The sequence below is a fragment of the Schistocerca nitens genome, chromosome 2 (genome assembly GCF_023898315.1).
Source record: "Schistocerca nitens isolate TAMUIC-IGC-003100 chromosome 2, iqSchNite1.1, whole genome shotgun sequence".
Lineage (NCBI taxonomy): Eukaryota > Metazoa > Arthropoda > Insecta > Orthoptera > Acrididae > Schistocerca > Schistocerca nitens.
Window position 1 is genome coordinate 745,562,522 of NC_064615.1, and position 26,541 is coordinate 745,589,062.

The 26,541-nt window shown below is 41.1% G+C and overlaps 1 protein-coding gene across 1 annotated transcript in view; it reads right to left on the reverse strand.

Annotated features, from left to right (window-relative positions):
- Positions 1–26,541, reverse strand: part of LOC126236970 (golgin subfamily B member 1-like) — a 535,118-nt gene that overhangs the window by 464,951 nt on the left and 43,626 nt on the right. Inside the window, exons 2-3 of the mRNA XM_049946677.1 lie at positions 21,752–21,898; positions 703–850 (exon numbers count right to left, since the gene is read on the reverse strand). Of these exons, the coding sequence (XP_049802634.1) occupies positions 703–850; positions 21,752–21,898 (295 nt within the window). The remainder of the gene's footprint in view (positions 1–702; positions 851–21,751; positions 21,899–26,541) is intronic.

The following is a 26,541-nucleotide window of genomic DNA, read 5'->3' on the forward strand; positions in this document are numbered from 1 at the left end:
AGAGTCATCTTAGATTTAAAAATCTAGTCAGTTGCCGGGCTTCGTTTCTGACTGTATCACTATTCAGCATAAGAATAATATGAATATAAACATGACATGATATGTATATTCTTCCATGTTTGCTGTTGCCGCACTCTAGTTTCGTAGTTTATTAGGCATACAGGATTTAAATGAGATAGCAGCAAACATGAAAGAATACATGGCATAATGTTTACATTCTTCTACCTTTTCTTTTAATTTATTTGCTGACGCAGAGGTTTTGGTGCCAGTATGTATCTCTGTGCCTGCAAAGCATGCCTGTGTAGCGCTACATATATTCGACAGCAGAAGTTAGTTGTGGCGGCATCTACCAACATTTTTTAGAACTTTCGCTTACTTTGCACTCAATTCTAAGCCGCAGGTGGTTTTTCGGATTACGAAAACCGGAAAAAAGTGCAGCTTAGATTCGAATAAATACGGTAATGGCCCGATGTTCTGTCCCTCTGTGATTTCACAATTTTCTAAATTTAATTTTCCTTTTTAGAAAACTATTCACTGTTAATGTTCATTTTAAAATTGCAAGCTATCCAGAATTGCTTGTTATGTTATATTGCCCTAAATCATTGTGAACTGTTCCATACTCAAACTGTACACTTAATATTGATGACTATCAGCTCTAACCCAAATACCAAAAGGCAAGTAACAAGATGGTCAACATCATACCTTCAACTATTTCCTCCAATTCTCTTATGCGTGTCTGTAACCTATTTAAAACATGTGAATCATGCACATTGTCTGGAGTTCCATAATTTATATCTGTGGGCGTGTTTTGGTTGCAGGCACCACTTTTCTCACTTCTCTCAAGTTCATCCTGCACAAAAGCAATGGAAAATAAAACAGAGTAACTTTGATAATATTACAACAAACATAAGCTACAAAACAAAAAATATATCTTAGTATGAACAAAACATATTTCAAAGCAATCAAATATGACTCAAACAAAATTAAAATATACCAACTGCAAATACATGGGTAAAAGACATGATAAATGTACAAGTTTTACTTTTTACTTCATTATACCCCTATCTCTCTCATTCCATGCCTTCTTTTCCAGTCTAAACTTTCCCTTTGAATACTGCCACAGAAACCTTCAGTTCTGCAGGTTTGTGATGCACTATGACTTTCGAGGGATCTGTTACTCAGGTCAGAAGCTGGTTAGCCTATTCTTTGTAATTTTTGTTTTAAGTTTTTAGAAACAAAAATCTAATACTATGGAAGTACTGACAACTAATCTTTATCTAAGGTTATCACCTGAAAAATAAAGCAGCTGTCACAAACATAGTTAACTACAGCTGTAAATTGGGAAATTCACATTTTAGTAGTACTAGGTCTGCTGTTCTCACAGTCACACACCAAGAACATCACACTTTGATTTTGTCTTTTTTCCACTTTCAGTCATCATCTCAAATTAATACCGTAAATTTTCATCCACAACAGAAATCAAAATTTCTTTCCTCATGACTTTATTATAAGAGTTTTGCACATTTCTACACCCTTGAGAGTTGTTGTTGCTGTTTTCAATCCATAGATTCATTTAATTCAGCTCTCCATTCTAATCTGTCACATAATCATAATACTCTCTTCATTTTTATATAACTACTGCAACCTACATCCATTCAAGCCTTCATATCCAACTACAATTTTTACTCCACCTCCCCCCCCCTACCCCCTCCACATACACTTCCCTTTATCACAAAACCGATAATTTCTTAATGCCTCTGTGTGTGTCCTATCCACTGATCCCTTCTTTAGTTAAGTTGCACCATAAATTTCCCCCTCCCCTCCCCCCACCACCACCACATTTTAACTCAGTGTATCATCATCAGTTACTCAATCCATCCATCTAATCTTCAACATTCCTCTGTAGCACAAAATTTCAAAGGATTCAATGCTCTTCTCGTCTGAACTCTTTACTGCCCACATTTCACTTCTTTACAAGATTTCATTCGATATAACTACCTTCAGAAAAGGCTCTCTAAAACTTAAATTCAGTGTTAACAATATCCTCTTTTTCAGAAACACTTTTCTCGTTATTGCCAGTGTGCATTTTATATCTACTCTAGTTTGGGCATAAGTAAGTTTTTGCTGTTCAAATGGCAAAATTCATCTACTACTTATTGTGTCTCATTTCCTGATTGAATTTCCACAGCATCACTTAATTTAATCTGAATATGCACCATCACCATTATTTTACTTTTTTAAATGTACATCTCGTACACTCTTTTCAAGACACCATCCACTCTATTCAACTGCTCTTCCAAATTCTTTGCCATTTCTGAAAGAATTACGATGTCCTCAGCAAACCTAAAAGTTTTTATCTCTTCTCCACGAACTTCATCTCATTTTCCAAATGTGTCCTTCATTTCCATTATTGCTTGCTTAATGTACAGATTTAGTAACATCAGGGATAGTATTACATGGCAGTTTAAGCCCAAACTGTCATTAAACCTATTTTATAATGTATGAGGGTCACTCCAAAAAAAATGCACACTATTTTTTTTAAATCCATCTTTTAAGCTATATGTTTGAAAGTTTTACAGGGTGTAGATACATCCTCTAGGAACAATATTTTCATTCCTCCACATAATTTCCATCCCTCTCAACTGCCTTACACCATCTTGGAACCAACGCCTGTATACCTGCACGGTAAAATTCTGGACCAAACTGTTGGAGCCACTGTTTGGCAGTGTGCACAAGGGAGTCATCATCTTCAAACCTTGTTCCACAAAGAGAGTCTTTCAGTTTCCCAAAGAGATGATAGTCACATGGAGCCAGGTCAGGACTTTAAGGCGGGTGTTTCGGTATTGTTCATCCGAGTTTTGTGATCGCTTCCATGGTTTTTTGACTGACATGTGGCTAGGCATTGTTATGCAGCAGCAAAACATCCTGCTTTTGCCGATGTGGTTGAACATGACTCAGTAGAGCTTGATGTTTCTTCAGTGTCGTCACATATGCATCAGAATTTGTGGTGGTTCCACTTGGCATGATGTCTACAAGCAAGAGTCCTTTGGAATCGAAAAACACCGTAGCCATAACTTTTCCAGCAGAAGGTGTGGTTTTGAATTTTTTTTTTTTTTCTTGGGTGAATTTGCATGATGCCACTCCACTGATTGCCTCTTCGTCTCTGGTGAAAAATGATGGAGCCATGTTTCATCACCTGTCACAATTCTTCCAAGAAATTTATCTCCACCATTCTCGTACTGTTCCAAAAGTTTGCTGCATATCGTTTTTCTTGTTTCTTTGTGATCCACTGTCAACATCCTGGGAACCCACCTGGCACAAACTTTTTTTAATGCCAACACTTTCAGTATTCTGCAAACACTTCCTTCCCCTATCCCAACGTAGCATGACAATTCGTTCACTGTGATGCGTCTGTCAGCAATCACCAATTCGTTAACTCTCTGCACTTTGTCTGGAGTGTGTGCAGTATGAGGCCTCCTGCTGCGAGGACAATCCTCAATATTGCCATGCCCACTTTCATCACGTAACCTGCTTGCCCACCAACTAACTGTACTGCGATCGATAGCAACATCTCCATACATCTTTTTCAACCTCTTGTGGATGTTTTCCACTGTCTCATTTTCACAGCACAGGAATTCTTTGATAGCATGTTGCTTCTGACGAACGTAAAGTGTGGGAGCCATCTTGAAGACCTGTTGTGACAGCGCCACTCACGAGAACAGATCGAACTACGTTTGAAAATAAGTGGGAAGGACGTATCTACACACTGTAAAACTTTCACACATGCAGAATGAAAACTGTATTTTTTCAAAAATAGTGTGCATTTCTTTTGGAGTGACCCTCGTAATATGACATCCCAATAGTGTACAGTTGATTCTTTACTGTTGCATGAAAACTGCAGACAATACTCACTATTGCCAATGTGTCACAAACTTGTTTGGTGCTGAACACAGCCCCCGAGCATGTAGAGAACAGGGAAGTCACAGAGTCCCGTCTCTGCACAGACGGTGTAAGAGGCAGCCTGCCGTCCTTTTTATATTATCTAACCTGCTTACTTGATTAAAGAATCTAACATTCCATACTTCAATCTGTACAATGCCAGTTTTGTTTTTCTTGATGACAACATCCACCTGAATAGACACTATCAAGATCAGTCTGGGGAGACTATTTTACCTCCAGAATATTTTATCAAAGTGAATACCGTCATCATTAAGCCATACAGTAGAGTTGCAAGTCTTCAGGAAGGATAACAGCTGTAGTTTCCTCTCGCTGTTAGCTGTTTGCAATACTAACACAGCAAGGTCATGTTAGCTAATATTAAAAGTCATTCACCAGCCTAGATTGCATAAAATATTTCTTTATTCAAGACAACCAGTTTTGACTGAGTTTGCTGTCATCTTCAGATTTTAAAAATCTTTTTGTTATGAAAGCACCTAGTGCAAAAGGCCATGTCCATATACAGTATGTATCGCTCACAGATGTTTGTTACATCACAAAAATGCAGTACACACTAGCACATCTGTCAGCTTACAGATGTGGTAATGTGTACTATGTTTTTTGTGATGTAAGAAGCGTCTGTGAGAGAGAAACATCTGGACATGGCCTTTTGCACAAGGTGTTTTATATTTTTAAATATTCTGGTTATGACAAACCTTTTATCCATTTGACAACTTGGTGTGAGGTTCAACAAAAAATGAACACATTAAAAAAAAAAAAAAGGGGGTTTTAAGATCGGAAGATGATGGCAAAGTCTGTTGAAATCAGTTGTCTTAGATAAAGAAATATTTTATGGGACGTAGGCTGTTGAATGATTTATAGTAAGTCAGACAGATTGTGCCTTCAGTACTCTCAAATGAGAAAATTCGAAGCCAAATCAGTCACTCATCTAGACTGTTACCTCTGCGACTGCTGAAAAGGCTGATCCTCTCTCCAGGAAACACCGGTTAGTCTAGCCAGCCCCCCCCCCCCCCCCAGTCACCCTTCTGTTGTGATGCCACCTACAATATGGCTATGTGTGTTGTTGAAGCATGTAAGTCATCTCACTTTGGGAAGCTCCAAGGTTTTTAGAGGGAGAATCAGCCCTACATTTGTATTATTTGTAGAAATAAACTCCTTAATTGGCATTTACAGTATGGTTATGGTCTTTCGCAGTACACCCCTAAGTCCCAAAGTTAACACATCTCCGAGATCCACAAGCTAACAAACATTTTGAGACCCATGAGAAAGGTGTCGTGGTAAGACTTTGTCAACAGGCCTATGTCAGTATAACATGGAAAAATGTGATATTCACTCTGTCTTCAACAGTCCTTCAACAGTTCTTTATAAATGTTTCTAATTGTGTGATGCATATGTTTAGCACACAACATTTGAATTCTATGGAAGTAAGGTGGTAGAGACAACACATTTTGATGGCATAACACTGGTCAGATAACAGGAGGAGATGAACATCACCCGGAGATGAATGTCAACCAGGGATAAATGAATGAATGCCACGAGTAACTAGTGGCTTTATTTCAAGGCTATGGTGAATATTCCAGGAGACATCCAAAGGCAGTATTGATTATTATCTTGTCTCAAGTGCACAAAAATGTCCAACTGACACATCATGTGTTGTACAGATACTTCACAGTACAAATTCGCCAGTAACACATCTCCCATCAGACTGTGTACTATAAGCTCCAAGAGAATGCTTTGTATGATCAGAGATCTGTATTATACATTCCCCTTACGTAAGGGCACCACATGACTCAGCAAACGTGGTCTCTTGCCCACTGTTAGTGGACCCAGGATCACTAGTGTAGAGTCCAGTTAAAGAAAGAGTTACAGTTTAGCTTGCAGACTGATATCCACTGTTTAGCTGAACCAGGAATGGTAAGTGCACTTTTTTTATGGTTCATGCGGATATGATTTCCATGCAATGGATGAACATGCCTGACAACATAAATGAATACCTGCTCCATGTTCATATGTCAAATCTGCAAAGGCACATTGGTTCTTTCAACTTAAATCTGAGTGAGATGCAGAATACATTTTAGAGAGTGCAATACTGACATGTACATGTTGTTTCACACATCTCAATCACCACGTAAATTGCAGGCATGAGATTAAATCACAACCACAGAGGTTTATTAAAAATCATATCTTTACACTTTAAGTTGGGGAGGAAAATAAAGAATCAGATAAACCACACTGACAATGACAATACTAAAAGTTTAGCATAAGTCCAGCACACAGAATGCAGAAACATACTGGTTTTGGTCTGCTGTGAGGGAATTGTTCTGGCAATTTCTTGAGGTGAATTAGGAAAAGCATGGAAGAAAGAGGTGGGGGTGGGGAGTGAGGGGTGGGGGAGGGAGGGAGGGAGGGAGGGGGAGAGGAAAGAGAGAGGCGAGAGAGAGAGGCGAGAGAGAGAGAGAGAGAGAGAGAGAGAGAGAGAGAGAGAGAGAGAAACTGAACATCCTAGCAATGGCACAGTCAGAAGAGAGAGAAAAATTGGATAAGGATGCTGTAGAAAATCAGTCATGTTTTTAGGGTCATCTAATGGTGGAACTACAGAAAACCTAAATCAGGATGGCCAGATGGAGACTTAAATGTTATTGTTCTTTGATGCAAGGGCAGTGTCTTGACCACTGTATGAACTGACTTAAGTGAAAATGAGACCAGTGTCTTAAACTATCTGACTCATTCATTACTGGATGTTTGCTTACTTTTAATGTGGATCATTCTCTGGTACAAGCCTTTCAACTGAGTGTAATTTTGACTGCATGTACGTCAGGGTTTTAACTGTATAGTATTCAAGACTATGACGGGTGCAAGTAGTATTCAGTGTTTTGTTTGTATCGTAAATGATAAAAGGAGTAACGTAAACCTGGTGCTGGCACACAGCCTATTGCTCTTGAAGCACATCACAGGAACAACTGAGTTTCACATAACAATCCAACAAACAGATTACCATCAGCAGTGTCATGTCTCCCCACTCCTGCTAAGGGGTTTGGGACTTAATACAGGTCATTTACAAAAAGTCGGTGGTCAGAAACTTTAAGACATCATGTTGCGCTGCTGCTGACCAGTTACTAATGATGAAAATTTCTCCAACCTCCAGGAATCAATCAGCTACCATCTAATCAAGCACCACTGCAAAAAAAAATACATTAAGTACAGTCAATCAGTACCTCCTGACTCATCAGTATCTAAGACTGTATGACTCATGTATAGCAGATACATGTTTTGTAAGACAACAATGTTGCTGCTAATTTAGTTAATGTAGTATATGCAATCACACATTATGTCTAAAGAACCTGACTAACAAATCATTTACACACATGGTTAGAAGATTGGAAGAAGAGAAACTGGCTATATAAGGTGAGTCCATTGCTCTGAACACTCTGAAAAAATCCCACACATTCAAAATACCTCATAAAATTACAATAAAGATCAACCATACAACCATGGTATTTTACAACTGACATGTTTTTATTAACATTTCCAGAATTCAACAAAAATTTTAATTCAAGCAATGACATTATGTTTGCCATACTGGCAAGGTTATACACAGTGATGGGCTTTCAGAAACTCATTCATTTATGTGTCCGCAATTACGCTGCCTGATAAAAAAAGTGAAGCACCCAGAAGACATGGTCAGATGTCAATGTAACTTTCTACAAGTACATACAGGGTGACAATTATTGAACTAGATGAGAAAAAACATAAATTAGTTAGAAACTATGGCATGTATACACTTTATTCAACATGTAAACATCACTACAGATATTCAGATATAGGTTATGACATGTTTGATATGTCTGGCATCATTGGTGGTAATATGGCGCAGATGAATAGCGAAATTCTGCATGACCCGTAGAAGTGTCAGAACGGCGATGTTGTCGATGGCCTCCTGAATGGCTGTTTTCAGCTCAGCAATGGTTTTGAGTTTATTGCTGTATACCTTGTCTTTACTACTTCCCACAAAAAGGAGTCACATGTGTTGAGATCTGGACAGTATGGCGGCCAAACAGCGCCCATGCCAGTGGCCTCTGGGTACCCCAGAGCCAGAATGTGGTCCCCAAAGTGCTCCTCCTGGACATCAAACACATTCCTGCTTTGATGGGGTTGAGCCCCATCTTGTATGAACCACATCTTGTCGAAATCAGGGTCATTTTGGATAATGGGGATGAAATCATCTTCCAAAACCTTCACATACCGTTTGATAGGAATATTGCACAAATTATTCCGTGACTGGACATTGTACACCACACAGTCCCCACTGAGGCAGAAGAGACTTTTTAATTGCAAAATGCAGATTCTCAGTCCTCCGAATGCACAAATTTTGCTTACTGATGAACCCACCCAAATGAAAGAGGACTTCGTCGCTAAACCAAACCATATTCACATCAGGGTCCTATACGTCAATTCTATGGACAATAGTGTTGGCGAAACACAACTACTGTTCCATGGCCCTGCAGCTTGAGGGCTGATGGGTTTGAATTTTGTATGGGAAGAGATGTAGGTCTTCTATAACAATTTGTCGCAGTGTCTCCTGGTTGATTCCCAACTGTTGTGCATCTCATCTGATCCATTTCCAGAGGTTAGTTTGACTCAAAGCACGTGTCTTCTCAATGTTTTCAGGTGCTTTCACCCTTTCTGGCCAACCAATATTGCCAACACGGGCATCACGAACACTAACCACTCTCTCAAACATGTGAATCAAATTTCTGATTGTTAGCACACTTGTACTGGTTGTCTTCAGTTTGAACTTGTTGCAAACTTTCTTTGAGCCGCAGTTGGGCTGTTATTGCTCGCATAGTAGGCCATCACAAGTGCTACACACTCACGCAAACTGTACAGTGACATTTTCACATGCAAATGGCCAACAACAACAAGGCACATGTGCACACTAAATCCCATTGTAGTGATGCAACGAGCACCAAATTTGTTATAAAAGTCAGTAAATTACTCAATGGACAGTATTTTTCAGTACAGGTATTTCGTTCATTCAAAGCAAGTGTCGACTCGTGACGTCATCATCCAGACATCAGGCGATAAAATGTTATTGATTATGAAATACAAGTTCTTGAAGTTTATTCAGAATCGGAAATGTTTGAATAGTAATTACATGCCATAATTTATTTGTCTAATATAGAAAGGTGTTTTGAATTTTGTGTGCATAAAAAAAAGTGTGAATTTATGTGTGGCTTTTACTCCGAGATGAATTATCACTCAGAGTGCTAAAAGTGCACGTGTACAGTTCACTGACCTATGTGGTGAATTTTATTTTATGAACTTGATGTGATTGAAGAGTAAATTCAGTTTCATTTAAACTTTTTGTGAGATAAACACATCACGTTATTACAAGAGAGTCATTTAGCCCATTAGGGAAAACTGAAACCTGCACGCTCGATTTGAAATACGTTACACACCAGTGCGAGATCGAGCTGTCCAGAAAATTAGGTACAATAGTTGCAAATGCGTTTGAACTTAATGCACAAGGTTGGAAATTAATTTTGAGACAAGCGCTGATCTTGACAAACAATGAACCGAAAGATTTTCACTCTGCAGCCGAGTGTGCGCTGATATGAAACTTCCTGACAGATTAAAACTGTGTGCCCGACCGAGACTCGAACTCGGGAGCTCAGTTGGTAGAGGAAAGGCAAAGGTCCCGAGTTCGAGTCTCGTTTGGGCACACAGTTTTAATCTGCCAGGAAGTTTCAATGAACCGAAAGTTTATTCAAAATATTGAGGTCCAGTTTTAATTGAGACACGTATCACCTTGTTGATTACGTTGCCTAGCAACACTGTAAAATAGCTTAATTAATTCATTAGAACAATTTGTGTCATAGTAAGGCCCATTACACGCACGAAATGTTACACGAAGCTTGCTGAGAGTGTTTTTCTTTCCATAAATGCAAATAAACCAGCAGTTTCAAAAGTTAAATTATTAACTGTTGTGTAACTTCACTGATTGTCCTACACCACTATGGAACTTGTTGTATCGTGCCTCTGCACAAGAGATCTCAAGAAGCCAGGATAAACACGAAGAAGAAGAAGAAGAAGAAGAAGAAAAAGACTAATGAAGAGCATCAGTATATTTGGTGCCACAAGTTGGGGCTTGAAAAAGATATACTAACAACTTCAGGCCCAAGACACGAACAACTTCAACTCATTGGAAAGGATAAGTACACATAGCTAATGTGAGATACTCGCAGGTATGAGTAGGATAGACATAGCGTAAAAGAACAGTTCTACGGTCGGTGAAAGTATATTTTGAGTTGATATTGATATTTTAACTGTGTATGAAGATATTAGGAAAAATGACACCCAAACAAGGAGAGCGCGAGATAATGCAACCCAGAGTTTGGAAGTGACAGGTGAGGGGAGTGAAAGTGGATATAATCCTTATGAGGACTTAACTAGGGAACCAATTATGGACCAGCAGTCACATAACTTGAGTGAGGAAAATCTTGGTGAAAGAGTGCCACATGTAATAAATGTAGGACAGCAATCACATAATTTAAGTGATAGTAGTATCACTGATGTGAAGGTGATAGCAGAAGCAGACCCGAGCACAAGTAGAAGTAGTAATATACAGGAGTCTATCAATACCAAAGCTACACAGGAAAGTGTGAATCTTACATCAAATGTTACAGAGCTTGAAGATGATATTATAAAAATTCATGGGGAGTATGCAACGTCAGTTAACTGACAACATGCGATGTTTAAATGTTAAGTTTGATACTGAATTTGATTCCCAAACTGAAAATTTCAACACCCAAATAGGTTTACTCAATGAAAAATTTGAAAATAAGTTCGAGTCACTTAAATATGATAATAGACAATTAAATGAAAAATTCAATACCTTAAAAGTAGAGTGGGAAGAACGATTAAATACTCAATTTAGTGAATTAGAAACAAAAGTTCCCATTGATATGACTAACCTACACACTGAATTTATGGGTAAAATTAATGAGATGGAGAATAAATGTGAAACTATTTCAAAGGGGCATAGTGATTTGTCAGATAAAATCTGTAACTGTGAAAGTAGTTACTTGAAGGCTACAGTGCAAATTGAGGATCTGTCTAAAAAGATGTCAGAATTCCAAATAAATACTTGCAAGGGCATAGATAAATATTTAAAGGACCAAACTAAGAAATTAGATGATGATCTTTCTGAGTGGATAGAAGTTAAAAATCAGGAAATCAAAGAGAAAGTCAATACCACTCTCGAGTTGAAACTAGCTGAGGTAGTTAAGGAAAAACAGATGGCAAATGATGAACTTATCGAGTTATTTACTACTGAGTTTCAGGCTATTAAAGATAAAGTAACTGAAGAATTACCTAAGTGGCAAAGTGAAACAAATTGTGAATTGTCAGAATTAGAACAAAAATCTTCACGAAATGTACTGACTAAAAACAACTATTCAGAAGACAGGCCTAGGAATAAAATATCCTGTAGTGAAGTAAAATGTAACTGTTGTGGGGATACACCCAATAAATTTTGTGACTGTTATGGAAATGAAAATGACACTTTTGTCCAAAGGGGGTACTTGTCATCTTTAAAGGTTGAGACAAGCACATTCTAAAGCAGACAGTTTCCTACCTTTTCGACTGAAAAAGATGACATCCATTCAAAAATTTTCATCAACAATGTTAAGCGTATTTTTCCTCACATTTGGTCTGAACATGACAGACTTCAAATTTATTGTGTCCAAGATCACAGGTGAAGCAGCACTGTGGGCTGCAGAAGCGAGTGAGAATTGTAATAAATGTGCGGAGTTTGAACAACTTTTCTTGGCGAAATACTGGTCGAGTAGCAAACAAGATAGGCTACGAAAGGAGGTATATCAACCAGAATTTTATAATAATAAACGAGGTTCATTAAGACAGTAATAAAACGAGGTACTGGAGTGATCCTATTTTCCATATAGAAGTGATATGTATTTTGAAAGAAAGATTACCTATTCATATACGTGAGAAACTTATAAATGTCCTTGACTATGACGTGGAACAGTTCCTGTCTGTGGTCGATTAGATCAATATGATACTAGAAGATGCCCAAGTATGGAATAATAATCAAATGTCTACCTCACAATGTAATAATAATAATAGTACTAACAATAACGACAACCGAAATAAAAATACTAAACCTATACTATACGAAGGAGGACAAGCAACATCTTATGGCTATAGTAAAGCCAATAATAACAATAAATATAAATGTAACACCTATTATACTACAGAAACCTATGGAAATAATAATAATCAGGTGAATCAGATTAGTACAGGAAAACCAAATCGCAACCGCAGACAGAATGATTCGAATAATCAGTATGGTAATTCACGCAGACGTGATACATACCCAGAAGACAATCCTGATAGTATACAACCTTGGAAAGACCCTTCGACACCTGAAGTTCGTTGGGTAGATGCAAATGTAACTCAACAAGCACAACAACCACAAGGACCAATACCACTTGGTAACAGAGCAATAAAGTCGCGAAGGGAACAACTACCAAATTCTGGCCATACTGTACATATTGTTGAAGTACATGAACCACTGAATATGACATCTACCGAAAGATTATACTAGAACCGGTCACTGAAAGCCTTCCTAGGATGACTGCAGAGGATGAGGAGGGCAGGCATCATTTTAAAGTGAATGTACTGAGGTATGATGATGATTTGGATCTAAGGGCGGAATTGATTGAAGAAAAACCTTACATTTCGAATAAGTGTGGACGAATTTTGCAGGCAGTAGTTCAAGCAGTAATAAACGGTATTGATGTTGTAATTTTGATTGATACTGGAGCAACTATTAACATAATGAAGCAAGATTGTTTTAAAGAAATTAGTCGAGGAGCAAAAGTGTTTACATTTCCTGTTACTGGATGTACTGTATCTGGAGCATTTACCACGAAAGCGCAAAAGGTCTCAAAACAGGCATGAGTCAACATTATAATGTGGAGAGCTTCAACAGAACATATCTTCTTGATTGTTCCAAGAATGTCCGAAGCAAGTGTTTGGGGTCTAGATTTTTTGTGTAATGCTGGAGCAGTCATCAATTTAAAAGAAGGAACACGTACCTTGGGCTCCGAAGGTGACGTTTTGACAGTCTCTATGACAAAGGGCAAAATAGTTCTGGATCAGTATTGCATGAAGTTAATGGTTAGCTATATTGGTACTGACTGTAATTTAGTTGGTAATATTTTCTATATTGAATATACTGGAGAAGAAATAAGTCAAGTTACACTTCAGGAGAAAATTCCGAATCTGAATACCTATCTGCAAGTCAAAGAGATGATTTGTGTTGCTTGTTAAGTAATTATCTGCCCGTATTTAGCAAATGTCCGGGAATAATCATAGGTTTTGAATACGACAGTAAGACATATCCACACGGATCTTTTTGTCGCACTTCCAATTCTGCTCCTTGGTCAAAGAGAGAGGCAGTCAAGAAAGAAATTAACAAAATGCTAGAGTGGGGAATTATAGAGCCATCGCATTCTGAATATTGTAGCCTTCTTTTGGTGGGTCTCAAAGCAAATGGTGACATCATGATTAGTTCTAGACACCAGAGAGATAAACAAGATAATCATACTGATACAGACAAGACCTGAGAATTTGGATGAGTTAATTCAGAAATTTTGTGGTGCCCGCTCCCTGACATACCTTGATATGAGAAATTCATACTGGGAAACTAAAATCTCTATCGAATCTCAAAAGTATACTGCTTTTATTTTTATGGACAGAAGTTACCAATTCACTGTTATGCCATTTGAACTAAATATTAGTGGAGGTGTATTTATGTCGGTGGTAGACAATGTACTTGGATGAGATTTGCTCAATAGAGTTACCTTGTATGTGAACAACTTAACTGATTGCTACCATACATCGGAGAAGCATCTTGATCTGCTTGATAAAGTATCTGCGAAATTCTTAGAGTATGGAGTGTAACAGTAAATTTAATGAAATCTAGATTCACCAGAAGTGTAACTGAAGTTCCTAGGACATATAATTACGCCAGATGGTATTATAACAAATCCTAAGAAAATGAGTGCTATCAGAGTATCCCTATCCTAAAAATAAAAAGAAATTAAAATCTTTCATGGGATTAGCCTCATTTTTCTGCCAATTTTTGCATAATCAATTATTCAGCCAAGAATGTTTACTACAGTTATTGCAAAAGAACATCTTGTGGAAATGGACCCCTGAGTGTAGTCAAGAGTTTCACAAAATCCGAGACGCTTTAGTTGACGCCCAGTTGTTACATCATCCGAAACTTGAACAAAACTTTTGCATTGCCACTGATGCTTCTGAAACAGGCCTAGGTGCTACGCTTTTCCAAATGGATGATCCACAAGATATGAATACCATTAAGCTTATAGGATTCGCAAGTACAACGCTCTCTAAATGTGAAAGGGATTACTGTACCACAGAGTTAGAGGTACCAGCTGTGGTATGGGCACTTAAAAAGTTTAGATATATTGTCTATGGAAAAAGAATAACCATATTTTGTGAACATAAAGCTTTGTCTTATATTTTTAACAGGAAGAATGTTTCACTCAAGGTTAACCAGATGGGCCTTGTTACTAAAGGAATATAACATTTCAGTGCAATATATAAAAGGGAAGGACAATGTTGTAGCAGATGCTCTATGTTGTTTGCCTAGAAGACAGGATATTGAAGAATTTGAGGAACAGACTTTAGGTTTCAAAGTAATGAATCTGTCCATTGCATTTTGTGAGAAACAAATTCCAAAGTTGTGTCACAATATGTCGCAGTTGCAAGAAAAAGATCCTTAATGGAAATCTATTCAAGATGTAATCAGCCAAAGAGCTATGAATCATTCTGGTAGTCTATATACTTTACAATCTAATATATTATTTTGAAGAAAAACTCATGATGAACCATGGAAAGTATGTGTCCCAAAGGAACTTCTGGAATCTTTACTGTGGCATACATATCTGAAGTGGAGACACTTTGGATCTTTAAAATACAAAGCCAAGTTAGCCCAATATTGCCACCATCCGAACTTAGAACGCTTGGCTAGTGACATTCTAGAGAAATGCAAGATTTTCCAGAAAACTAAACCCATCAACTAATGCCGAAAAATTGAATTACATTCAATCATACCACACCAACCTTTGACATTGATATCTTGTGATGTGTGTGGACCTTGTCCTACTACTCATGGAAGATTTAAGCATATTCTGGCATTCTCTGATATTTTTTCGAAGTATCTGAAATTGTATCCTTTGAGGAATCTACATGTGCATCCTATGTTAAAGAAATTTGTCAATGATTTCATAACACGAGATTGAAAAACCGAAGATGATATTGACAGATAATGCTGCCTATTACACCAACAGAATCTGGAGAGAGACTACGAAGGAATACACATCGAAAGATTTTTCCACAAATTAAATTGATTTCTACGTACCTATACCACACACCAACCTTTCAAATGGATCGAGTGTTTATCAGAATTTAAAAGGATTTACAACGACTTGCCTCATACTTCTACAGGATGTGTGGCAAGGATGTATGGCACTAACCACTTTATGACTGCATCTTTCATTCAAGAATAAGCAATGAACTCCCTGCAACATTATGTCTGATCATGTCCAGATCTGGGAACTACAGTGCCTTGTGCAGACTACCATGAACATGACAAAAGAAATGGCTGCGTTTGGAGTGGTGGCCTGACTGGGAAGCATGGGGTGTTGATGAATAGCATCGCTTTACATTCAGTGATGAATCATCATTCTGCATTACCTTGGCTGATCGTCATTGTCAAATATGGCAGCAACCTGAGGAGACATTCCATTTTTTCAATGTTTTAGAGAGGGATGCCAGTGTTACTCTAGGCACCATGGTGTAGGGAGCCATCGGGTATGACTTAGGGCATAGGTGGTAGTGACTGAGGGTTTTCTGACAGCACAATGGTGCACCGCAGGCACCCTGCATCCTCGTGTAACAGTATCGTGGTGTCATTTTTAACAGCACAGTGCTCGCCCACACAAGGCATGTGTGTCTATGAACCGTCTGTGTGATGTCACTCTCACGGCCACGAAGCTTCCCCAGTCTGTCCCTAACTGAACATGTGTGGGACCACCTTAGATGTCAATTTCAACCCAGTCCCAGTATACAGGAAATCAATGAACAGTTACAACAATAGTGGGCCATCTTGCTTCAGAAGATGACATAATGACTTTATAACATCCTTTCCAACCAAATCAGTGCATGCATCAATGCCATAGAGGATGCATCATACTGACAAGCTGGCTCATCTTTGTAAAATTGAGTAGATACTATAATCACTGAAATAACCCACTCAGCATTGAAGTTTCATTTTATTTCCTACTCCACTTTTAGGTGCTTCACTTATTTTGTCAGGCAGTGTAGTATAATAGCATCTGTGCATATAAAAGGAGAACTGCACACAGTAAAAGTGAATGGCATATCTACTGAGGATTGGAGTTTAGGATAGGACTTTTAGAATAAAGAAGAATGAAGAAATCCAAGCTTGCCTTAACAGTTTGTGCATGGTATTCACAGTTCACTTCTTTACAGGATTAAAATCTCCCCCTTCTTAGCAGCCACTGGACACAAATCGTAGTAGCGATTGTGTTATTTACATTTAACACACATAACTGCAGTCTCAGGCCGCCGAGGCCACACTGCAAGCAGCAGTGCATGATGGAAGATGCAAGCAGGTGGGGAGGGGGGGGGGGGGGGTAAGGAGGAGTCTGAGGCAGAGAGAGGGAGGGATAGCAGGGTAGGGGTATAGGATGGTAAAGTGTAGCCTGCGGGAGCATACTGGGATGAAGTGGAGAGAGGGTCAAGCAGTTAGGTGCAGTTGGAAGGTTAGACAGAGGGTGATGGAGGTTTAGTCAAAAAGGAGAGAGGTAAAAAGACTGTGGGTACATTAGTAGAATAGAGGACTGTGTAGTGCTGGAGTGGGAACAGGCAAGAGGCTAGAGGGTAAGGGCAAAGACTAAAAAAGGTTGAGGCCAGGAGAGTTACGGGAAAGTAGGATCAACTGCAGGGAGTGTTCTCATCTGAGTAATCCAGAAAAGTTGGTGTTGATGGGGCTGTGAAGCAGACACTGAAATAAAGAATGTTGTGTTGAGTGACTTGCTCAGCACTGGGGTGGTCCAGCTGTTTCTTGGCCAAAGGGTGCCAGTGCCCATTCACGCAGACAGACAGCTCGTTGGTTGTCATGCCCATCTATAATGCAGCACAGTGGTTGCCGCTTAGCTTGTATATCACATGACTGGTTTCACAGTTTTCCCTGCCTTTGATACGATAGATGATACTTGTGACCAGACTGGAGTAGGTGATGATGGAGCCTTTGACAGTAGGTAGGCTTCATCACAGTTGTTTTGAACCACAAGGATTAACTGCTGGAAGCACTCCATCAGCTGTCAGATTCAGCCACCTACAAACCCTGCCGCAGTGAACCTGCCCCAGAAATCCAGAAGGCTCTTCAGTCTTCCCTCAAATCCTTAAGCCCATTCCAGAATCCCTCCCCCAAATCCATCACTCTCCTCACTCCTACCATACCTGGCACTCCTACCTTCTGCATGCGTCCTAAGTCCATAAACCCAATCACCCAGGCTGCCTCATTGTGGCTAGTTACTGTGCCCCCACTGACAGAATCTCTGCTCTCATAGATTAATGCCTTCAGCCTATTACAGGCAACCTACACTGGTATATAAAAGACACCAACCATATTCTCTACAGACTCTCCATAATTCCTGTTCCTTTACCACATGGTGCCCTGCTCATCACTACTGATGCCACCTTCCTTTGCACTAACATCCCTAATGACCATGGACTTACCGCTATTGAACGCTACCTTTTGCAATGCCTGATGGACTCTAAACCCACACCCTACTTCCTAGTTGCCATGACCAACTACACTCCTGGAAATTGAAATAAGAACACCGTGAATTCATTGTCCCAGGAAGGGGAAACTTTATTGACACATTCCTGGGGTCAGATACATCACATGATCACACTGACAGAACCACAGGCACATAGACACAGGCAACAGAGCATGCACAATGTCGGCACTAGTACAGTGTATATCCACCTTTCGCAGCAATGCAGGCTGCTATTCTCCCATGGAGACGATCGTAGAGATGCTGGATGTAGTCCTGTGGAACGGCTTGCCATGTCATTTCCACCTGGCGCCACAGTTGGACCAGCATTCGTGCTGGACGTGCAGACCGCGTGAGACAACGCTTCATCCAGTCCCAAACATGCTCAATGGGGGACAGATCCGGAGATCTTGCTGGCCAGGGTAGTTGACTTACACCTTCTAGAGCACGTTGGGTGGCACGGGATACATGCGGACGTGCATTGTCCTGTTGGAACAGCAAGTTCCCTTGCCGGTCTAGGAATGGTAGAACGATGGGTTCGATGACGGTTTGGATGTACCGTGCACTATTCAGTGTCCCCTCGACGATCACCAGTGGTGTACGGCCAGTGTAGGAGATCGCTCCCCACAACATGATGCCGGGTGTTGGCCCTGTGTGCCTCGGTCGTATGCAGTCCTGATTGTGGCACTCACCTGCACGGCGCCAAACACGCATACGACCATCATTGGCACCAAGGCAGAAGCGACTCTCATCGCTGAAGACGACACGTCTCCATTCGTCCCTCCATTCACGCCTGTCGCGACACCACTGGAGGCGGGCTGCACGATGTTGGGGCGTGAGCGGAAGACGGCCTAACGGTGTGCGGGACCGTAGCCCAGCTTCATGGAGATGGTTGCGAATGGTCCTCGCCGATACCCCAGGAGCAACAGTGTCCCTAATTTGCTGGGAAGTGGCGGTGCGGTCCCCTACGGCACTGCGTAGGATCCTACGGTCGACGGGCACGTGCACCTTCCGCCGACCACTGGCGACAACATCAATGTACTGTGGAGACCTCACGCCCCACGTGTTGAGCAATTCGGCGGTACGTCCACCCGGCCTCCCGCATGCCCACTATACGCCCTCGCTCAAAGTCCGTCAACTGCACATACGGTTCACGTCCACGCTGTCGCGGCATGCTACCAGTGTTAAAGACTGCGATGGAGCTCCGTATGCTACGGCAAACTGGCTGACACTGACGGCGGTGGTGCACAAATGCTGCGCAGCTAGCGCCATTCGACGGCCAACACCGCGGTTCCTGGTGTGTCCGCTGTGCCGTGCGTGTGATCATTGCTTGTACAGCCCTCTCGCAGTGTCCGGAGCAAGTATGGTGGGTCTGACACACCGGTGTCAATGTGTTCTTTTATCCATTTCCAGGAGTGTATATCCTCGCCCACAATTACTTTTCTTTTGAAGGCATTACCTACAAAAAACATCCAGGGTTCAGCTATGGGCACTCGCATGGCACCATCCTTTACTAACCTATATATGGTCCATCTAGAGGAATCTTTCCTTAACACCCAGAATCCCAAACCCCCTCACCTGATTCATACTCACTGATGACATCTTCGTGATCTGAATCGTGTGTGAGAATAACCTGTCAACATTCTTCCAGAAACTCAACGCCTCCTACCCATTCACTTCACCTCAACCCAACAAGCCACCTTCCTCGATGTTGACCTCCACCTCAAAGATGGCTACATCAGCACCTCTGTCTATATCAAACCTGCTTACCACTAGCAGTACCTCCACTTTGACATCTGCCACCAACTCCATACCATGAAGTCCCTTCCACTCAACCTAGCTACCTGTGGCCTTCACATCTGTAGTGATAAGTTGTCCCTCTCAAAATACACCCAGGGTCCCACTGAGGCTTTTACAAACAGGAATTACCCTCCCAACCTTGTACAGAAATTGATCCCCGGTCCCTTATCTCTCCAGTCACCCGCCACCTCCCAAAGTCCCACTGTCCTACCACAGAGGAGTATTTCCCTTGTGACTGAGTACTACCCAGGACTGGAGCAACTGAACCACATTTTCCACCAAGGTTTTGACTACCTCTCGTTGTGTCCTAAAATGAGGAATGTTCTGCCCACTATCCTTCCCATCCCTCCCACAATGGTATTCTGCCTCATTGCAGTCCAGTCACAAGCATCACCTATCCCAACATAGATGGGGCTACTTGTGAAACCAGTCATGTGATCTACAAGCTAAGCTGTGACCACTATGTTGCATTATACATGAACATGATACCCAACAAGCTGTCTGTCCACATGCATGGCCACAGACAAACTGTGGGCAAGAAACAGCCGGACCAGCCCATTGCTGAGCACACCTCTCAACACAATTTTCTTCAATGACTGCTTCACAACCTATGCCATCTGGATACTTCCCATCAACACCAACTTTTCTGAAATGCACAGGTGGGAGCTCCCCTGCAATATACCCTACGTTCCCATAACCCTCCAGGCCTCAACCTTCATTAGTGTGTTTCCTTATCCTCTAACCCCCTCCCTGTTCCCATTCCAGCACTAAACAGTCCTCTATTCCACCAACCCACCCAAAGTCTTTTTACCTCTCTGCCTTTGTGCTAACACCCCCGATTGCACCTAGCTGCCCAGCCTTCTCTCCACTCTGTCCCTGTATGCTCCTGCAACCAGCACTTTATCATCCCCCACCCCCACTCTGTTGTCCCTCCCTCTCCCCTCCCTGCCCCAACCTCCTCCTTACTCCCACCACCAAGTTGTGGCCTCAGCAGTCTGAGATAATGGTCACGTGTATGTGAGTTGCATTTGTGTGAGTGTGTGCATGTATGTTCTGTCTCCAACAAAGGACTTGTTAGCCAATAGCTCATTTTATGGCAGTCTTTTTGTTGTGCCTATCTGTGACTCTGCATCTCTGCTATATGGAGAGTAGCAACAATCCTTTTCATTATACTATCACATTCCATCCTGGATCTTCTGTTGTGATATTAACATTTCACAGTCTACAAATGCCACTAGTCAAATGCAAGGTAAAATGATTCAACCAAATTTTGTTTTAACTGTGATTACATTTGGACAAATTAATATACCACTTCTCTGAATACATTTCTATGATAAAGGGGTTGTTCTCAAACAGTGGTCTCTGTCAGTTGGTTTCTGTCTATACTGCAGAAGATTAGCCTTCCACCACGTAATATTCAGCTCTCTCCATTAGTGAACAACAGAAATATTTGTGATACATTAGCAAAAATATTAAATGACCCTCTCCCTACACCTTTGCTTTCCTCTGTGTATATGTGTGTAGGAGGGGAAGTGGAGAGGGGGGAGGGAGGGGGAGAGGGGGGGAGGGAGGGGGAGGGGGAGGGAGGGGGGAGGGAGGGGGGAGGGAGGGGGGAGGGAGGGGGGGAGAGGAATGGAAAGGAAGGCATGTATGTGCTGCAGATTTTCAAGAAATAAATAAGTTTGAATCTGTGATTATTTTTCTCTCTACTATCTGATACCTCTTTTCTTGTAGAAAAAGCGTATTTGCTGATGCCGCTTTTCATAAAAACCACATCACATACTCAAAATTAAGAGTCTGCTTACTAACACGTCTGCAGAGAAAGCTAATGTTGCAACATCTCATTCTCTAGATCATACAATAACCCTCAGATCTTATAGGCTACATCCTTTAAAATGGAGGGAAGTTACAAAGCATTAATTTTGTAGCCATACAGAGTAGTTTGTGTAGCCTAAGAAATCAAAATCTGAAAAACACCACATAGGCAAACTGAAATAAGGATCACACACTAAAAACCCTTCTTATATGCAAAATCCATAACCTTAATATCTATATACTGGCTGCAATTTATTTACCATAGGAAAACTTTCAGCTATTGACTGCTCCGAAATCTCTCCAGAAGTCTCTTTCTTTTCTTTCTCTGCCTTTTCACCCACATTTTCCAAATTTTTCGTCTTGTTCTTAGCATTTGAAGCTTGTTTCTTCTTCAAAAATGCGGCAAACTGGAAAATACCAAAACAGAAAAAAGATTACTACATATGTATCATTTAACATGTAAAAAGATGGAACTTGACACACAGTCATGATTTTCTTCGCAAAAGCATAGCAACAGCATTGTGAATTGCATACAAGAAAGTTACTGCCCAAAATGAAATATGAATAATGGTCTGTCACATGGATTCTTCACAAATAGAAATTTATCAATAACATATGGTTAATCTTATAAAATCCAAACAGCTTTTAGACCTGTGAAATTAAGACTTTGTCAAATGGCTCTGAGCACTATGGTACTTAACATTTGAAGTCACCACTCCCCTTGAATTAGAACTACTTAAACCTAACTAAACTAAGGACATCACACATCCATGCCCAAGACAGGATTCGAACATGCAACTGTAGCAGCAGCGCGGTTCTGGACTGATGTGCCTAGAACAGCTTGGCCACAGCAGCTGGCTAAGACTTTGTCCTGAAAACTTCTTAATCTCACTATGATAAACTATTGGAGCCCATGGGATACATAAGAACACATACTTTCAATATTATATTAATATCAACAAAAATACTAAATTTGTTCACGCCAACAAGAAAACAAAAAACGCAGTTTTTAATTTCCGCTTAAATGTATTACTCTCCCCAGATGAAAAATTTCAACAGAGAAAAGACCACACAGATATATATGCAAAATTTCAAACAACATCCAAACACCTGGCATATGTTTATAAAAAAAATGGCATACATTGTACAAGCTCTTATCAATCGCTAATCACCTATACTATGTACAATATGTACATATTTTCTGCAGGCAACAATTAGACCAGCTGATGTCAATAAAACCAGCAGACTAGAATTGCAGCAATCACAGGTGAGCCTACATAATTTGGCAAGCTGTTCTTGCTCTAAAGCTGTCTTTAGTTGACATTATAGGACGAGCCAGCTTCACCTCTCTCCATGGTACTACTACACATGAAGGGTAACTTCTTGGGGTAAAAACTTTATAGCAAATTTAGCTGGAAGGAGTACACAACAGAACTGATGACAGGTCCAAACAAATCTTTGTTTGATATGCAAATGTTGTCAGATAGGTGAAGCAATAACCAAAAATAAATAAATAAATGTGGACTGATTTGCCTAATTTTAATTCATAATGTCATATAATGTTATATTCCAGGATGACCCACTGAGCTGTCTTAAAATTTTCCATGAGAAAAAGCATGTAATACAAATTAATTGAGGTCAAACAAATCTTTAGGCCAAGCAGGCCTTCATCACAATTACATAACACACACACACACACACACACACACACACGAGACCACAGTCTCTGGTGGCCAAAAACAGACTGTGAACAGCAGTGCACACAGAGAGAAGCAAACTGTGTGGTTGGGGTAAGGAGGAAGCAAGGGCAGGCAGTGGGAGCAATAGTACAGTAGGGGTGGGGGATGGTAAAGTGCTGCCTGTGGGAGCATGCAGGGATTAGGTGGGGAGATGGTAGGGTGGCTAGATGCAGCCGGGAGGTTAGGTGAAGGGCAGGGAAGTGGGGGTGGGGCAGCAGAAAAGGAGCGTATTAAAAAGACAGTGGTGCATTTGTGGAACAGAGGGATCTGTAGTGCTGGAAAGGGAACAGAGAAGAGGATAGTTGGGTAAAGGACAATGACTAACGAAAGTTGAGGCCAGGAGTGTTATGGGAATGTAGGACATATTGTAGGGAGAGTAACCACCCACACAATTCAGAAAAGCTCATGTTGGTTGGAACAATTCAGATGGCACAGACTGTGAAGCTTCATTGAAATGATGAACACAGTAGGTGCAGCGTGCTGAGCAACTGCGTTGTCCAGCTGTTTCTTGGCCACAATTTGTTGGCAGTCATTCATGACAGCTGTTTCTTGGCAACAGTTTGTTGATGGCCATTCATGAGGACAGACAGTTTGTTGGCTGTCATGGCCATGTAGAGTGCCAGAGGCAGTGGAGGAAATGGTTGGTATCTTTTATATGGGAGGGTAGGTCTTGGGTAATAGGCTGGAGGTGTTGCTCTACAGGTGCAGTGGTTGCAGTTTAGCTTGTACAGATGGGGGATAGGTGATGCTTGTGACCAGACTGAAGTAGGTGGTGATGGGAGGATGTATGTGACAGGACTTGGATCTACATCTATTACAGAGCCATGAAGCAAGTGGTTGGGGCAGGAGTGGAGTAGGACGAGGATATTGTGTAAATAACAATACCACTATGGGAGGGATGGGAAGGACAGTGGGTAAGACATTCCTCATTTCAGGGCACAACAAGAGGTAGTCGAAACCCTGACAGAGAATATAATTCAGTTGCTCCAGTCCTGGTTGGTACTGAGTTATGAGGGGAATGCTCCTCTGTGACCATATGGAGAGACTTTGGGAAGTTGTGGGTGGCTGGAGAGAAAAGGGACAGGAGGTCCATTTTTATACAAAGTTGGGGAGCTAATTAGGGTGATGGCCTCAGTGAGACATATGGTATATTTCAAGAGGGACTCAATGCAGATCATGAAGATGTCATCAATGAATTTGAATCAGATGAGGCGTTTGGGATTCTGGGTGGTCAGAAAGGATTCCTCCAGATGGCCCATTAATAGGCTGGCATAGGATGGTACAACGCGGGTGCTCATAGCCGTACCCTGGATTTGTTTGTAGGTGATGCCTTCAAAAGAGAAGTAGTTGTGGGTATGATATAGTTGATCATGACAACTACGTTGATGGTTTGGAATCCATCAGGCATTGGAAAGGTAGTGTTCAACAGTGGCAAAGCCATGGTCATTATGGTTGTTAGTGTACAGGGATGTGGCATCAATAGTGACGAGCAGGGCATCCTGTAATAATGGCACAGGAACTGTGGAGAGTCAGTGGAGGAAATGGTTGGTATCCTTTATATAGGAGGGTAGGTCATGGGTAATATGGTGGAGACACTGGTCTCTGAGAGCAGAGATTCTCTCAGTGGAGGCACAGTATCTGGTCACATTGGGGCATCCTGGGTGGTTGGGATTATGAAACTTAGGTAGCATGCAGACGGTAGGAATGAGGGAAGTGGTAGGAGTAAGGAGAGAGAGATGGACTCCAGGGAAAAGTTCTGAAATTGGCCTAAGGATTTGGGGACACTCTGGAGAGTCTCCTGGATTTCTGGAATGGGGCACTGTAGCACAGTTTGTAGGTGGATGAATCTGACAGCTGCTGGAACCCTTCTACCAGATAATCCTGGCAATTCAAAACAACAGTGGTGGATCCTTTGTCAGCAGGTGGGATTATAAGGTCAGGATCAGTTGTCAGGTAGTGGATTGTGGTTCCTGGGGTTGGATGTAATGTTAGTTTGCATGAAGAGGGATTTGGGGAATTATGGTGATGCCAGGTTCAAGGTTACAAAATTCTAGAAAGTTAACAGAGGGTGATTTAGGGGCTGTGGTGGTGAATCACAGCTGGATGGAGGAGTCCACTAAGTCATGCAGCATTCAACATTGGTCTTTGGTTGAGTCTGATTGGTACGGTTGGTAACAGAAAAATGTTTCTACTGTAAGGACAGGAAAAGGAGAGAAGGTCTTTATCAAGTACTGCATAATTGGATTTGGGAGTGGGGTAAAAGGTGAGTCCTTTGGAAGGGACTGATACTTCTGTGGGGCTACTTCTGTGGGGCTAAGGCTTTTGGAGAAAAGGTTCATGATTGAGTTTTGGGTCTATTTAGGTTCTGGATCCAGTATGGTGGTGGAAGGAAGGTTTTGAGAGTGGGGTAAATGTAGTAGATCTGCAAGGCAGGGTTTGTCAGTTATGAGAGACTGTGGGGGAGGTTTGAAGGTCATTGTAGAAGTAGTGGATAACAGTAGTCTGTGGTGGGAGTAGGAAGTGAACAGGGTGGAGAGTTTTTTGAGATCGGGTTGTGCATGCTGCTCTAGTTCTTGGAGGGCAGGAGTTTCAATGTGTGATATGGGATATAAGAATTTGGGATTGCATAACAGGAAATTTTATGGATAAAGAGGAGGTATTTCGAGGAGGTTTGGGCCTGACTGACATGGTTTTGCGGGACTGTGTTGGTGTGGATTAAGGGCTGGCGCAATCTGAACAGATGCTGGTCATTATGGAAGGTGGGGTTGTAGCTGGAGACATGCAATTTGACGGTAAGGCTATTTGGAGGGATTCCATGAGCCAAGCAACAATGAAGGAAAAGTATGTGGGACTGGGTTCTGGATACAGATAAGGAAACATTTCTGTATTGACACAGATGGCAGGAACAAGGATTCATGATGTAGGATAAAAATGCGTAAAAATATGTAAATAATGCAGAAATAAGTCTGAAAATATTCACAAAAATACATCTAAACATGTAGGAAAAATCACGAATTGGATGGAATGGATGAAGTACAGAGAAACAATATGACATCTGAGGAAGTAAGCCGATAGTAAAAGTTGAAAACCATCTGAAATTGACATTAAAACACTATGAGAAACAGAAGAAATAAATAAAAAGATTGTGATGTGGGTTGCAGGTGGATAAGTGTGAAGGGGGACCACAGATGTGAGTAGATTAGGTGAAGTTAGCATGTGTCAACTGGAACAGAGAGGAGAAGGAGTAGGTGGTGGAGAGGGATTGATAGTGTGAGATACCAGTTCATGTGGCACAGGAAGGTACTGAAAAT